Source organism: Corvus kubaryi, unplaced genomic scaffold (assembly GCF_017639235.1).
Source record: "Corvus kubaryi isolate FWS band 111438036 unplaced genomic scaffold, C.kubaryi_AGA036_p1.0 37284, whole genome shotgun sequence".
Taxonomy (NCBI): domain Eukaryota; kingdom Metazoa; phylum Chordata; class Aves; order Passeriformes; family Corvidae; genus Corvus; species Corvus kubaryi.
In genome coordinates this window covers 9,627,556-9,642,279 of record NW_024581088.1, presented here as the reverse complement: position 1 = coordinate 9,642,279, position 14,724 = coordinate 9,627,556, and the positions used below count along the sequence as shown (strand labels likewise).

Sequence of the window (14,724 nt, the reverse complement as noted above, 5' to 3'; positions counted from 1 at the left end):
AAGGGGAGCAGAGGGGAATGGTGACAAACATTATGTGCAGCCAGAGCCGTTGCTGGTCTTGTTCATTATCATTATGTAAAAGCAGCCTGAGGGTTTAGGTGTAGAGGGAAAGGTCCAGCTGCCAAAGCCAGAGGGTGACCTCTAACTCAGATGAGCTCAAGGTCGGTGGCATTTGGAGCTGCAGCTCCTGTTGGGTTCTGGGCTTGGCTCCTCACATGCTGCCTGTCCCTGCGCCCGTGCTGGTGAGCCGAGAGGCACATCCTGGGGAGACCCCCGGCTGAAAGGATTCTCCAGCCCCATTCCCTGGCAGGGCTGGCAGGCAACTGCACGAGGGCTGTGCAGGGTGTCCCTGTGCTCCTGATGAAGCTTTGTTTGTCCTGGGGAAGGAGCCGGGGAAAGGTGCGATGCTCCTCGGTGGGGACACGGGGCCGTGTTTCAGCTGGGCCCCTTTTGTCTCCCCAGTGCATTTCAGCAGGGGGTGGAGAGGTGGAAATGCCATTTCCTTGCTCTCGGTGAGCATGTGCCGCGCCTGTGCCGAGCCTGCTGACCCCCCTGCAAATTGAAATAATGATAATGCGCGTCTCCTGACTGCATCAAAGTATCAGCACATCAAAAGCCAGGAGGCATGAAATGCAAATGATAAAGTGAAAGCAGATGGATTGTGCGTGATCGCCTGATGCCCAATGAATTTTAAAAGATGCTGGTTCACATGGGGAGAGGGGCTGAAATAAACACGTTATCCCTGCAATTTTTTTCTTTTTTTCTTTTTTTTTTTTTGTTCTTGCTGCTCACTCCTGACAATATTTTTTCACACTTCAGCGAGCAGCCACTCCATCTCCCTCCCTCCCTTCCCTCTCTTTCTCTCCCTCTCTCTCTGTCGCTGTCTCTACCTCACACACGTCTCGGGTCATGTCGCCGCAGCTCCGGTGGAAATAATAAGATATAAACCACGAGGTTGTTATTTGCATAGAAATAGCATGGAGCCCCAGGCAGCATGGGAGAAGGACACAGAGATCATTTGTCTAAAATTTTAATGAAAACTTTTGCTGAGGCAGAGATTTTTTTTATTTTTTTTTTTTAAGTTCCCCTGCCTCCTTCTTTTTCCACCCCCAAACCTTCCTCCTCCTCCCTCACTCCCTTCCGTCGTCATAACCTGAGCACAGGGTGATTTCAGATGTGACGTGCTGTGCCCTGCACCAACACCTGGGTTTTCTTTTTAATGGAAATAAGACCAAAGAGCCCAGCATTCCCAATTCCTGCCTTGCTTATGTGGTTCGAGCTTCCAGGGCTACATTCCATTTCAGTCCTCCCAAGGATGTTCCAGAGTCTGCTGCTGACCTATTTTTAATCAGTTTGCTCCTCCTTGTCTTTTGTGTTTAAAAGGAATCCTGTCTTGGAGACTGTTGTGTTAATGGAAACAAATAGTGGCTTTCAGTCACATTTTCCCTGCAGATGCATGTTCTAGGCTTTTCCTAAGGGAAGCCAGGTTTAGCTGAGACTGACTTCCAGGAACTGCTCCAAGCAGGATTCACATCAGTTTGCTATGTAGATGTTCAGCCAGGCTCTCAAGAAGTTCATTTTGTGATGGTGATGAAGAGCTGCCCTAAAGCTGCCATCCCTCCTGGAGGTGATGGAATTCTGATCAGCACTGGTTTGTTTCCTCTCTCTCCTGTTTTAGCTTTATTTTCCCCCAAACTCTCAGGTCTTGACTTGCCTGAATCATCAGGCCCTGTGCACCCCGTGGTTTGCTCAGAGCATCCAAGAGTACCAAGGATGAGCTGGACAAATCCCACGTGCCAGGAGAATGTGCAGGGAGAGGGGTCAGAAGATGAGGGGTCAGAAGATGAGGGGTCAGAAACTGAAACGTGAAACATTCAAGGCATAATTCATTTCCCAGCCTGCAGCCAACCACCTGCCTGATTGTGGGGTGACATTTTTGACCAGAATGGGTCCAAAAAAAATTGTTGTTTGGTCTTGTTGGATTCCTTTGCATGAGGCCAGGAGAGAAGATCTTTGTATTTTCAATTCAGTACTGAATTGTGCTGCAGAACTTACTGGATGCTCTGGGATTCGCATAACAGGATGACACAACAGGTCAGGGCTGCTCAGGGGGCTGTGCCCGTGTGAGAGAGGTCTGGGCAGCTCTGAGGCTCTGTGGAGGAGCTCACTGAGGAGCAGGAGCCTCACACAGGCTGGGCAGTGATTGCCAACAGTAATATTTACCCTTCAATTTCACAATCTGCAAAAATAAATAAAGGCCCTGTGAGACTGATGCTGTTTGGGGTTTGTACTGTGGAAAGCTCTTTTTTTTGAGACTCAAGGCAGGGATAGCTCAGTATCTGCTCAAGATGACTTCAGTCTTGGGAGTAGATCAAAGCAATCGTGTGAGAGCAATCATGTGAGTTAGAACAGCAAGTGCCAGCCCTGTCATTCAAAGAAGCATTATAATTATTAATGCATGATATGAATCTGTCTGTAGTGGCACAGCAGGACTATTAGGAGGATCTGGATGGGTGCCGGGTGCTGGAGAATGCTAAACAAGGAAGGGTGGGAAATGTCAACCAGAGATCAACACTCACCAGTGTCAAGTGTTGGTTCCTTGTGTGGAGGTTGGAGCTGCCCAAGGTTATCCCACTCTTGGGAAGCAGGAGAGGCCCCTCTGCTCTGTCCTGGGTGCTTGTGGCAGTGAAGGTGGTGAGAACGAGGGTGGTTTCATGGTGGAGGCTGGGTTCTCCAGCTCCCAGAGCTGCCCCAGGACCATGGTGCTGTTGGAGGTGTCCCTGATGTGGGTCACTGGCTCAGACCCAGCAAAGCCAGGCTCATTCCTTTCTTTCCCTGCCAGTGAGAGTTTAGGTGCTGGAGGGGGGTGTGCTTGGCAGCACTGCTGGTGGCACACAGGTCCTTGCTCTGTGTGGAGCAGTGGATGCAAGCAGGATGGATGCCTGGGCCTCAGTGCAGATAAACAACCACCACCCTCCATTGCTGCATTTTCGTTTTAATTGCCTTTCTTTAAGTGGTGATATTTGTGTATTGTTCCCATTAGAGACAATTTACGTTCCAGGCATGGCATTATCAGTCCCTTGATGTTTGCTTAGGGAAGAAAGTCTAATAGATTTCTGTTGACTTTTTTTATTCTCCCTCCTTCTATCATTTTTAATATGGATCTTGCTCAGTTTATCTGTGTGGGTGGGGGCTCTGTGTGTGTTTATTCCTGCTAAACAGGAGTTTAGCATCGTGGCCCATATTCTGCCTGTCCAAATCTCTTCCCCAGGACTGTATCCCAGCTCCTGGGGATCCTGCAGGGTGTGTTCTCACTGGAGCATTAACTCTGCTCCCCAATGTTCCATAGGAGCCAAACTTCTCAAACATATCCCAGAATAACTGCTTCTCTTGGGACCAGCGCTCTTGGGATGTCCCCAGGAGGACATCTGGGTGACCCGCCTGGGGTCTTTTCTGGAGAAATTCCCTGTGATTCTGGACACATGATGGGAACTACAGGAACAGCTCTGGAGAGCTGCAACATTTCTCACAAGTAACCCTAAACTCACACTGGGAAGTGAACAGAGTTTCACTGCCCTGGTGAAAGAGGTCTCTGCACTGCAGCCTGTGCCCCAGGGTCTCCGAGTAACAGGGTTCCCTGGGGTCCAGAAGGTGACAAAGGAAACAACCAAGATCATTAAGTTGGAGACAACCATTAATATTGTTTATGGGGTTCATCTCTAGATTAGGGAACCCCTGGCTGAGACAGGTGGGATTTATGGGTGTTGGCACCATGTAGAATAGGGGCTGTAATTTTAGTTTGCAAAGTGTATTGAGTCCTTTTGATTTACCACTGACTGAGGGAGTGACCTTGAGCAAAACACACGCAGGGAGAGGAGAGAGGGGCACGAGGGTTTTGACAAGACATTTTTCATTTGGAAATGCCACTTCACTGAAACTGGAGCTCTTCAGGAAAAAGTATCAGTTTGGTTGAGCTTCTCCTTTGGAATTTTTTAGGTCAAATGAAAAGTTGTTCAGTTTTTATTTCCCAGCTGATTTTTCTTCCCAAATTAATTTTTACTTTTAATACATGCAACAAATATTTTAGACGTCCTTTGGAGCCTGTCTGATCTCAAGTTTGTAGTTCAGATATCAAGATTGCAAGACTTGATTTTTCTGCTGCAGCCCAGAAATTTTCCAAAATCCTCCTCAATAACCTCAAGGTGGGAAAGCTTTCCCACCAGAAGCATGTGACGCTGCAAACAGAGAGAATCTCCTGTGTGTGTGAGCAGCTGTGGAGCCCTGCTCCCTCTGTATCTGTGAGGAGTGTTGGGATCTCCAGGCAGGAGCTGCAATTCCATGTGCACCTGGACGCACCTTGCCCTGCTCCCTGCGGGGTGAAGTGCAATTGCTTTTTTCCCCCTTCCCCCTCTGATCTCACCAAATGAAAGCAGGGAACAACTCCACCAGCAGGACCTGCCTGTGGATTTGCAGTCAGGAGCCATCCCCAATAACCATCAGGCTGTCAGCTCCCCACCTCCCCCCAGCTCCCACCTCCCCCATCACTCACCAAAGGGAAAAAAGAGCCGGAGCTGCAGCTTGAAATGTATCATGCAATAGTGTATCATGAATTTCTTGTGAATCACATTGGAGAAGCAGGTTTATTTATTTCTGAGACTCTAAATCAATACAAAGTAGGTCTCTTAGTTCTGAAGCTGGGATGGAGTGGGAAAAAATGAGCCCATTGTACTCTTAAAACTTTGGGGAAAGGAGATGACAGCTATATAATTCCATTTACCAGGCACTAGGGGCTTTAATGTGAAGGTGACAGGGAGCTCTTTGTGCATTTAGAGCACCATATCTTCTAAATAAAAGATCTGTAGACTTGATAGTGGAGTATAGCTCTGCCTTTAATAATCTCCAAGCATTAGACCGAGCCAATCTGTTCCCAAGTCAGAAGGGTCCCCCACCGAACGCTCGTAAATTAGAAGTGCAGGAACTGCATGGATTCAGGAATGCAGGGAGGGCAGAGAGGAGCTGTCTGTGCTCCCACTGCCGGGCAGAGGGGCTGTGCATTCGGGAAGGGCTCTGTGCTCAGCTGGGCTCCATTCCCTCTTGCTGCTTTTCCCCCTCTAATACGTGATCCACGTGGGGGAAGAGCTGGAAATGAGCGCTGAGCTCTGTCGAGGCTTGACTGCACATAATAGCAGTCAGGTTTGAAGTTCCTACATTGTGTTCCTACATTTTTTCTGATGAGACATTCATTCCCATCATTTCTGCCTGTTTATGAAAAATAGGCTATTTATAGGACGTGCATATCCCTCTTCTGCTTCATGTTTCTGGCAGACAATATAAATTGTGGGATGGGAATTGCAATTATTGAAATTATTTGGATAAAAATCTGGCACTTATATTTGATATAAACACATGATATGCTCGGAATAATAACAGCACTTATGTTACATAATGATTCCCATTCAGGCCCTCCAAGCTGTCATGTTTTCAGGTCTTTCATCCTGGGTGAAACAGATGAGCTAACCCAGCCCTCAGCCAGCCCAGCTTTGCAGGGAATGTCCCAACTCTCCAGCAGCTCAGGTTCTGAGAGGAGAAAGCAGCTGCTCAGCATGGGTTGGAGTGCTAGAAAATTATTAATATGCACATGAGGGCCTATAAACCTGCTGAGGATCATCCTTTAGAGGCTGTAAGAATCCTGGCTCTGCTTGTGCTTGCCAGAAGATCCTCTGAAGTAACAAGAAATGTGGTTTCCTAATGGGTTTTTGGAAGATCAGATGAACTCAGTGTTGGCAGCACTGCCCAAGTATTTTGGAATATTTTGAAACTCTTCTCTGAGGTAACAAATGACAGCACAATAGGAAATGGCCTCAAGCTCTGCCAGGGGAGGTTCAGGTTGGACATGGGGAAGAATTCCATCATGGAAGGAGTTTAAGGCCCCTTCCCACCCAGACCATTCTAGGATTCCATGATTCTCCTGAATCCCCTGAGTGCCCAGTGCCAGTCTGGGGCTGGAGCAGCTTGGGCTGTGCCGAGGGCAGGGCTGAGGCAGAGCTCATCTGTCCCCCCTCTCCAGCACAGGTGCTCACCTGAGCACATCCAGCTCATCCAGATCCTGGATCACACTCTCCTCAGAGCAGCTTTTCCCTGCAGCTGGGGCCCCTCTGGCCCTGGTCCCGGCGGGTCTGTGTGGCGCTGGCTCCGTCCCACGCGGGGATCTCCCAGCCAGGCTCTGCTGGAATGGCTGCAGCACTCGGGAGAAGGAGCTGCGTGTTTATCTTCATCTCCAAAAAGGGATTTAAGGGCGAGAGCAGTGGTATATTAGGCTGTTTCATTGCCTGTCAGCAGTGCTAAACCTGAGCTGTCTGCAGTGTCTCCAGATAAGCAGGAGCAGAGCCCATTTTGCATGTACATACGTTTGCATTAGTTCAGAGAGGGGGGAGTTTAAATCCTCTTTATTTTTATTTTCCTCTGTGGGAAGCGTTTAGCTAGGCTTGTGCCTGGCATCTGGAGGCCTGGGCTTTTCTTATTCTTGAACCTAAATCTATGCTGCTGTCTTCTCTACCATGGCTTTGCTTGGCACTGATTTTGTTAGAGGAGGAGGAAGGTGTTTGAGCTCAGAAGGGAGACCCAGGAACATCCCTGTGCTAAAACACGCACTGAATTCTATATTTCAGGGTTAGTTTTGTAACATCTGTGCCTTGGATTCTTCTGTACATAAACCTTGAGTGGCATCTGCCAGCTCCTCTGTCCCCAAAATGAGCTGTGGCGGGTGTTTGGGGGAGGCCAGGCTGTCTGTGTATGTTTAAGGGGGTTTTTAAGATCCAAATGAAGCAGGTGTGTAATGTCCTCTGTCTGTTAGAAAGACTCAACCCATAAAAATAACAAACGGCATGTATTTGCTAGAATGTCAAAGTTATGAGTTTATTTTGTAATGATGTGCTCCTGCCTTCATGAGGTAAACTGGCCGTGGCAGAGGTGTTATTAGTAATATGGAGTCAGTGGAGCAGAAAGCCGAGTGACCGAGAGATCAGTGTATCAGTCAGGGAGAGGGCAAATGGGAAGAGACAGCAGGAGAATGAGAAAAGAGCTGTGCTGCCCAGGCTCAGATTAGAGATGGAGCTGTGCAAGAGAATGAGGAGCCCCAGCCAGCTTCTGGCCAGCCTCTCAAAGCAGCTGCTGGGCCTTTGTCTGGGTTTTTTCCCCAGTTATATGTCCACCCGGCAGTTTTCTTGGAGCAATTTGGGATTAGTGAGCTGAGCTGGGCTCAGCACTCAGGAGCTTTGGTCACACTGCTGTTTGGGGAAGGCAAGTGGGAAAACTGCCTCAGTTTCCCCACTTGTGTCATTCCCCTTGGGGATTGTAGAATCCAGAATGGTTTGGGCTGGGAGGAACCTTAAAGATCCAATTCCACCACCCTGCCATGGGCAGGGACACCTGCCACTATCCCAGGTTTCTCCAAGCCCTGCCCAACCTGGCCTTGGACACTTCCAGGGATCCAGGGGCAGCCACAGCTTCTCTGGGCACCCTGTGCCAGGGCCTCCCCACCCTCACAGGGAAGAATTCCTTCCCAATATCCCACCCAACCCTGCCCTCTCTTTGCTGGGGATCACTGTTCAGAAGCTCTTACCTGCACACAGGGCTTGGGAAGCTGTGTTGTGAGATGCTTGCTCCATCCTTTTGTGCCCAAGTGATCCTGAGGTGCTGCACAGATGGGTTTGTGTGTGCCTCCTTAGCCAGCACCTCCTGGTCACATCCCAGCACTGATGGCTTTCCTGTTTTTCCTTCCCCAGGTGCTTGGACGGGAAGTTTACACCTCCAACAACCAGCTGGGAGGGATCCAGATCATGCACAACAACGGGGTGACACATGGCACGGTCTGCGATGACTTTGAAGGGGTCTACACCATTCTGCAGTGGCTTTCCTACATGCCAAAGGTAATTCCTGGCCAAGGTGCCACTGGTGGCTTTGTTTGCAGGGTTTTGGGAAAGGGGGCTCTCACTTCCTTCCATGTTTCCCTTTTTCCCTTAGAATATACACAGCCCTGTTCCTGTCCTCAAAGCCAAGGATCCTATAGACAGAACCATCGACTTTGTTCCCACCAAGACCCCCTACGATCCTCGCTGGATGCTGGCTGGACGCCCCAACCCAAGTATGGCCAGGAGATGCAGCAACTCTCACCTTGTTTCTAGGCTGTTTGCCAGATGTCTGCAACCCAAATATATTTCAGATTCTGTAAAACAATTAGTTCTAAGCAATAGGGATCTAATACATAAATATTTATCTATAATAATATTAACATATAATATTATTTATACATAATATCTAAAAGTAGCACTTAAATCCTGAGTGCTCAAGGACACCTCCAATTAACTTTTATAGATGATATATTTACTTAGAATAGTTACTTCTGTGGATTTTTTTTTATGGTTTAGGGGAAAGTCCATCCACAAAGGGTCTGTATGCTAAAGGAATCACAATATTCCTTCAGATCTCGGGGAGTTGTTGTGTTGGCACCATTGGGGTTGTGCAGCCTTGTGTAGGTACAAGTTGCAAACTGGGTGACCATTACTCCTGCTGTTATTAATGAGTTTGGGGGGCTAAAATGAGATCTGTGATAAACTAAGTTTTCTGGTTTTGGATAATATTTTTTCATCATCTCTCAAGCAATTCATCCAGCTGTCTGGGCGCCGCAAACGCCGGCTTCCAAATCGAGTGACTTCAGATTTTAATTTAGTGGAAGCGTTAAGGAAAGCAGATGATTCCCTGTGATAAGTTAAAGCAGATATCTCCTAGGTGAAAAGTTAAAGCCATTTATTAGAGGAGATATTGCCGTGATATTCTTCAAACTGACGCCCGACACGAGGCCGGAATCTAAACGATCAGCTTTGGGCTCGCGATAAAGAGATAATTTTGAAATGGATGGTCACATTTTACAGTGGGGCCACAGAGGCAAGGAATGTAGAACACAGTAATTACAAGTTTGGGCTTGATAAAACACTCTCCATCCTGTTTAAGTCAGCAGAGGTTAGCGTGCTTGGATCTCCACTTTTTAATTGGTTTTGGACTTGGGTTTGCAGAAGCAGAGGTGCTTGTTCAGAGGAAAGAGTTCCTCGGGAGCTCTGTGCCAAGGGGTGAAGCTGGGAGGGATTTGGGGTTTTGGGGGGATATTTTTGTGGGTTATTTTCATGCAGAGCTTCCTAAAGCCCCAGTGCAAAGCAGGTGCCCCCAGAGAGTTGTGATTTCTCTGATTGACTCTAAAATATAATTGCAATTTTCATATTTAGTTCCCGGGTTCCTTCAGCATTCCTTCTTTCAAGGAAAGATTAGGCAGGATCAAGAGAAGAATATGAGATAAGTTTTAAAATAGAAATAGGTGTTCTGAAAACCATCTTTAATGACTTTGCTGCCTTTTGACAAATGTTTGTAGTCTTGAAAAAAGCAGAGTTATTTATTTAAAAGCACGGGAAGTCCCTCTGCTCTCCAAACCCCTTCGTTTAACAATAAATGATGCTTTTGCTGATAAATTGCTGTCTTTATGCAGAGTAGGAAATGAAATAAGACATGATGGCTGAAGGCAGACAAATGCTCAGCTGTCTAATGTTCCCTTGTATTGTCATCTATTTAAAATTAAATAAATAAAAAGACAGTGCCATGTTCTCCAGTTGGCATTTTTAAGCAAGTTTGAGTTGCTGCTTTGATATTCTGTTTTCTTTCTTCCCTCTCTCCTTCCACCTTTGATATTTCCCTTTTTTCCCCTTCCCTTTAGATCAGAAAGGGCAGTGGCTGAGTGGGTTCTTTGACCACGGGTCATTCCTGGAGATCATGCAGCCCTGGGCACAGACAGTCGTGGTGGGGAGAGCAAGGTAAGTTCTGAGGGGTGTTTTAGACAATTGTAGAAATCAAGTTTGGGTTATGCTTTGCATTTCTCTAGAACACAGCATCCTGTGATTATTTCTCTCTCTACGTGTATGTATATCTATCTAATAGAAAGAGTTGGAAAGAAAGGGATGAGATGACCTCTAAGGTCCCTTCCAACCCAACCCATTCCATGGCTCTATAACTCTATAATTTAAAGGCTTCCAGGCTAAGCAGTGTGCCAGGGTTGGAAATCAATGATTTGGCAAAGCCAGAAGCTCTCTGTCCATGGTCAGCTTCACTTGCAGTTCCTTTCTTCTGACAAATTCCAAGTGGCTCTGGACTTTCACACAGCAGGGATATATAACACAAATGAAACAGACTCCTTTCAAAAGCAGTGGCACTTTGAAAAAAACAAATATGAGTGTATTCTTCTGGGATTGTTACTGTAAGTGCTGCCAAAACTCATCTCTTGTATGTATGTTTGGAATATGTGTGCTGTTGGCTGTAAATTGTCTTTTATTATTCTATGGCAACTTGTCCAGGGACACACTATAAAACAAGATGTAGCATCTTCATGTGCTAGCCTGATAAAATTTATATGAAGTATTATGGAAAACAGAAGTTGTTTTGAGCTGTTTTCAAGTTCAATAAATAACTGTAATACTTGGATAAAGATGTTCTTTATTAGGTCACATGGGCCCTAATATAGAAGTTATAAGTTACCGATTTAAGACGGCTTCTGCAATTACGGGGTTCCAGCAGACTCTTAATCATAGGGAATGGGAATATTTCCAGCCCCTCAGTGCACATGGGCCCTGTCTCTTCCCTGCCTGTTTGTGTGTCATCAGCTTGGGGTGGTTGGAGAGGGAGCAGGGGCTCTGCTGGGACTGTCCTGGGAGCGCAGAGCTGGCGTTGCCGGCGCATCGATGGCTTTTGTGTTCAGGAGGGCTTGGATCCCCTGGGGGGCAGAGCTGGGCATCCTCCCTGGTGCTGGCACTCCTGCCCATCTCTCTGTCCCTGCCCCCTTCCCACGTGGCAGTCACCCTGCAGCAGCAGATCTGGGGAAAACACGGGAAGTGTTTAAAGTCCCTCCCGAGCCATTCAGGGATTCTGTGTTTTTCCATAGTTGAGACCATCAGAACCAGAATCTGGGTGATGGCAGCCGAAGGGTAGTGGATACATGAATTTATCATTCAAAATCTGGGCTAGGTTTGCTCTATTTAATATTCAGTGAGGAATGTGCTCGTTTTTGGAATAGATTTTGCTTTGAGATCTGTGACCCCTCTGGAACTCTCCAGCCTCGTGCCTCAACTCTGCAAAAGGCCAGAACGCCACTCCTGTTATTTGTCTCTCCTGGGTGTTTGGATGTGAATTGGGAAAACTGTCTCACTGTGTAACAGCAGGAGTAGGAATTGTGTGTGTCTCACCTGTTTGCAGGCTGGGAGGAATACCTGTAGGAGTGGTTGCCGTGGAAACAAGGACGGTGGAGCTCAGCATTCCCGCTGATCCCGCAAACCTGGACTCGGAGGCCAAGGTGGGTGGGTCGTGTGCTCCTGTCCTTGTTTGTCCTGTGGTACCAATGTGCAGCCATTCCTGGTGAGCTGGGAATGCCTGGCAGCTGCTGGGAACAGCCCCGGGGCTGTTGTGTGGCCCTTCCTACAGGAGACACATCCCCAGCAGTTCTGCTTCCCTCAGGACTCAGAGGAGGGCAGGGATTAGCACCCAGGAGATGTGACAGCAAAAATCACTTCCCTGCTCTCTTGCTGTGACTGGAGTGTTTCATGGCCTTCCTGCTCTGGCACTTTGCTGTTCCCCTGCCTGATTTCACAGCCCTGGCCCTGCTTCATCTCTCGGGGCTTTTCTTCTCTCTGTGTCCTTTTCTTTCTCTTCTCCTTCCCCTCCTTACAGCATCACAGTGTCAGGTTTTCCATACCATCTCTTTTCTTAGCTAAATTAGTGGGAATGCTGCTATCAAAGTTGGTGACAAAAAGATTGTCCCAGTTTTCCCATGGCCAAGCAGATCCTACACATTTCATGTGCCATGTTCCTCATTGTTTATGCCACATCATGGCTCCTGTTGATTTTTCTATGTTTTAACTCTTACACTAATGTGCTTCAAGGCCTGACAGTGGATTTTTCTTCCCTCCAGATAATCCAGCAGGCTGGGCAGGTGTGGTTCCCTGACTCTGCCTTCAAAACAGCCCAGGCAATCAAGGACTTCAACAAGGAAGGGCTGCCCCTGATGGTCTTTGCAAACTGGAGAGGCTTCTCTGGGGGAATGAAAGGTAAGGAGCAGCTTGGTGCTGTCCTGGGGGTGGTTTGTGTTGGCTGCTCAGGGCACCACAGAGTGCTGCTTGAAATTTTGTGAAGAGCCAAGGATGTGAGATTGATACCATAAAATTTAAAGAAGGAAAAGGTTAGATCAGGAGAAGTTATGGGAGCACTGAGCTGGTGGAAGTTCTCGGAGGCTGCTGGGCACAAGGCAAAGCCTTTGAGCTTGCAGATGCAAAGGTGGGAGGTGGCAAAAGATGGCAAAATTCTCTCTGGAAAACACCCATTGCCTTTGGGGGTGGATTCTGCTCCCTGTGCTGCTACTGCACCCCCTGCATGAGGTGCTTTCCCAGCCACACAACTCACTGGGAAGCTGTTGATGTAATTTTACCTTATTTATTTACCTTATTTAGTCCTTAAATATTGTTTTACCTTAAAATGCAAGATCTGGCCTTGCTGGGTTCCTCAGGAACTGAGTTTTAGCTTTGGAGTTGGGTGGAACAGGCAGCATGAGGATGTTAATATTTATATTGCATATCCCAACTTATTCCAGCCAGCTGGCAGGAGGAGGAGGAGGGAAGGACAGAGCCATTGTAGTTTGCACCTTGCTCCGTGCTTTTTCCAGCCTCCTGCTTGCTGCTGGTGTCTCCTGACACTCTCAGTGTCCCTTGGGGAGTTGTTTGCAGTTTTGGTTTCAGTGCTGGCTGGGGATTATGCAGGGAGGGAAAATAAACAATTATGCCACCCCTCAGTGCACACAAACGCACTGCCAGGAGCCGACTGCACTGTGGGTAAAATGACTCCAAAATTGTGTGTAATGAGTAGGAAAAGATTAGAGACAGCTCTTGCTATGCTGAAAATTGACATTAGTGAAGGAGGAGGGGAAAAAAAAAAAAGAGGGAAAAAAAGTACCCCCCTCTTTCCTAGTCAGCCTGGGAGGTCTAATTCCTGCCGTAAAATAAATAAATAACGCCCTAAATAAAGGCAGCTCGTGGTGGTGCTGGTTTCCCCAACGAGCTCTCTCCGTGGCCAGAAGGCTCCTGAGCATAATGCAAAATTAAATTATAAAAAACCGGCTGGAATATTCCTCTGGAAGAGCCATTTGGCAGGGGTTTATTTGGGCGAACCGGCGGTGACCCACGACGGGGAGACATGAAGCGTGAAATTCCCTGGAAATTAGCACCAGGGTCCTGGGCTCGGCAGGGAGGGTTTGATCACATGCAAATCCCCCGACATCCAGCCGCCCGTGCTGGCGGGCGCTCCTGTTTTACTTCTCCTTTTTGCCCGGGACAGGTTATAAATAACAATAAAAAAGGATATAAAAGAATCCGGCCGAGTGAAAAGGCCGGTTTGGAGCTCGGGTTGCCTGGGTGCTGAGCTCTGGTTGGCTGTGTGTGGGATGGCTTTTTGGGGTGTCTTGGTCCCATCTGATGTTCCAGCCAGGCTGGTGGGATCTGCTCCAGCTCCAGAGGGGCAGAGAGGGCTCTGAGTGCTGGGATTTACACACACAGGGACATGGGGACACCTCCAGCAGGCTGGGTGTCCCTGTGGGGATACTGGGGGACACTGGGCTCAGGGCAGCAGCGAGGGGGACAGAGCTCTGTGGGCACTGCCCACCCTCCTGCAAACCCAGCTCTGCTCTGCTGGGGACATCCTGCAGCGTCTCTGCCTTGCCCGTGGCTGCTCATGGAAACCCAGACTGGTTTGGGTTGGGAGGGATGTTAAAGATCACTTCATTCCATGGGCAGGGACTCCTTCCATTAGGCCAGGTTGCTCAGATTAGGCTGTGGTTTAAATTGATACAGGAATTTTGGCTTGGAGCACTGTGGGGACCCTTTGGAAGTCAGGGTCAGGAAGGAGAATGCTCCTCAGCAGAGTTTACAGCCAGCTCTGGGAGCACCCAGGGTGTCTCCAGCCCCAGGAACAGCAGCAGCTCCACTGGCCTTGGTGGAGTGTGAAGGGAAGCCAGCACTTGGTTCTATTTGATAATAAATATTAGGGTTTAATCAGTTATTCAGTCAGGATCCTGAGGCTGCTGGGACATTCCAGGACAATGCAGTGCTGGATAGCAGGGTCCCAGAGGGACCAGCTCTGTGCACAACCACAGAGGGGTGATGTTCATCCTCCTGGAAGGCTGATCCCAAAAGATCCATAGGCACAGCAATACTTCCCTGACCACGTGCTGGCACCTGGGAAATAAAATCCTTTCCTGATGCCACCTGGTAAACCTGAGGGAGGTTTGGAGCTGTGAGAAAGCATCAAGTTCCCCCAATTTCTCTGCTCCTCCTCCCTCTGCCCTGTTCAAACAATTAGTGCTGCTCTTCTCTGCACTTCACCTGAGTAAAATATATACCCATGGCAGGAGTGAAAAATGTATTGCTAATTACACAATTATTTTATTATGTAGCACTAGTAAAAAATGTCTAGTAAGGAATTAATTCAGTTAAAATAATTTGAATCAAGCAATTATTTTCTTAACACTAGAATTAGCTGAAAGTACTTCAAGTGGTTTATTACTAGCACTACATAATAAAATAATTGTATAATTAGTAATAAATTTGTCACCCCTTTTGAGTCCTTTTCTTTGCTCAGGACAAAGGG

General features: G+C 47.8%; 1 protein-coding gene across 8 annotated transcripts in view; it reads left to right on the top strand.

Moving 5' to 3' along the window:
* ACACA (acetyl-CoA carboxylase alpha) overlaps nucleotides 1-14,724 on the top strand; it is a 98,409-nt gene that overhangs the window by 68,728 nt on the left and 14,957 nt on the right. For all 8 annotated transcript variants that reach the window (XM_042026429.1, XM_042026427.1, XM_042026424.1 and 5 more), the window contains 5 exons: nucleotides 7,785-7,928; nucleotides 8,023-8,143; nucleotides 9,761-9,857; nucleotides 11,290-11,386; nucleotides 12,002-12,137. In XM_042026429.1, the coding sequence (XP_041882363.1) occupies nucleotides 7,785-7,928; nucleotides 8,023-8,143; nucleotides 9,761-9,857; nucleotides 11,290-11,386; nucleotides 12,002-12,137 (595 nt within the window). The remainder of the gene's footprint in view (nucleotides 1-7,784; nucleotides 7,929-8,022; nucleotides 8,144-9,760; nucleotides 9,858-11,289; nucleotides 11,387-12,001; nucleotides 12,138-14,724) is intronic.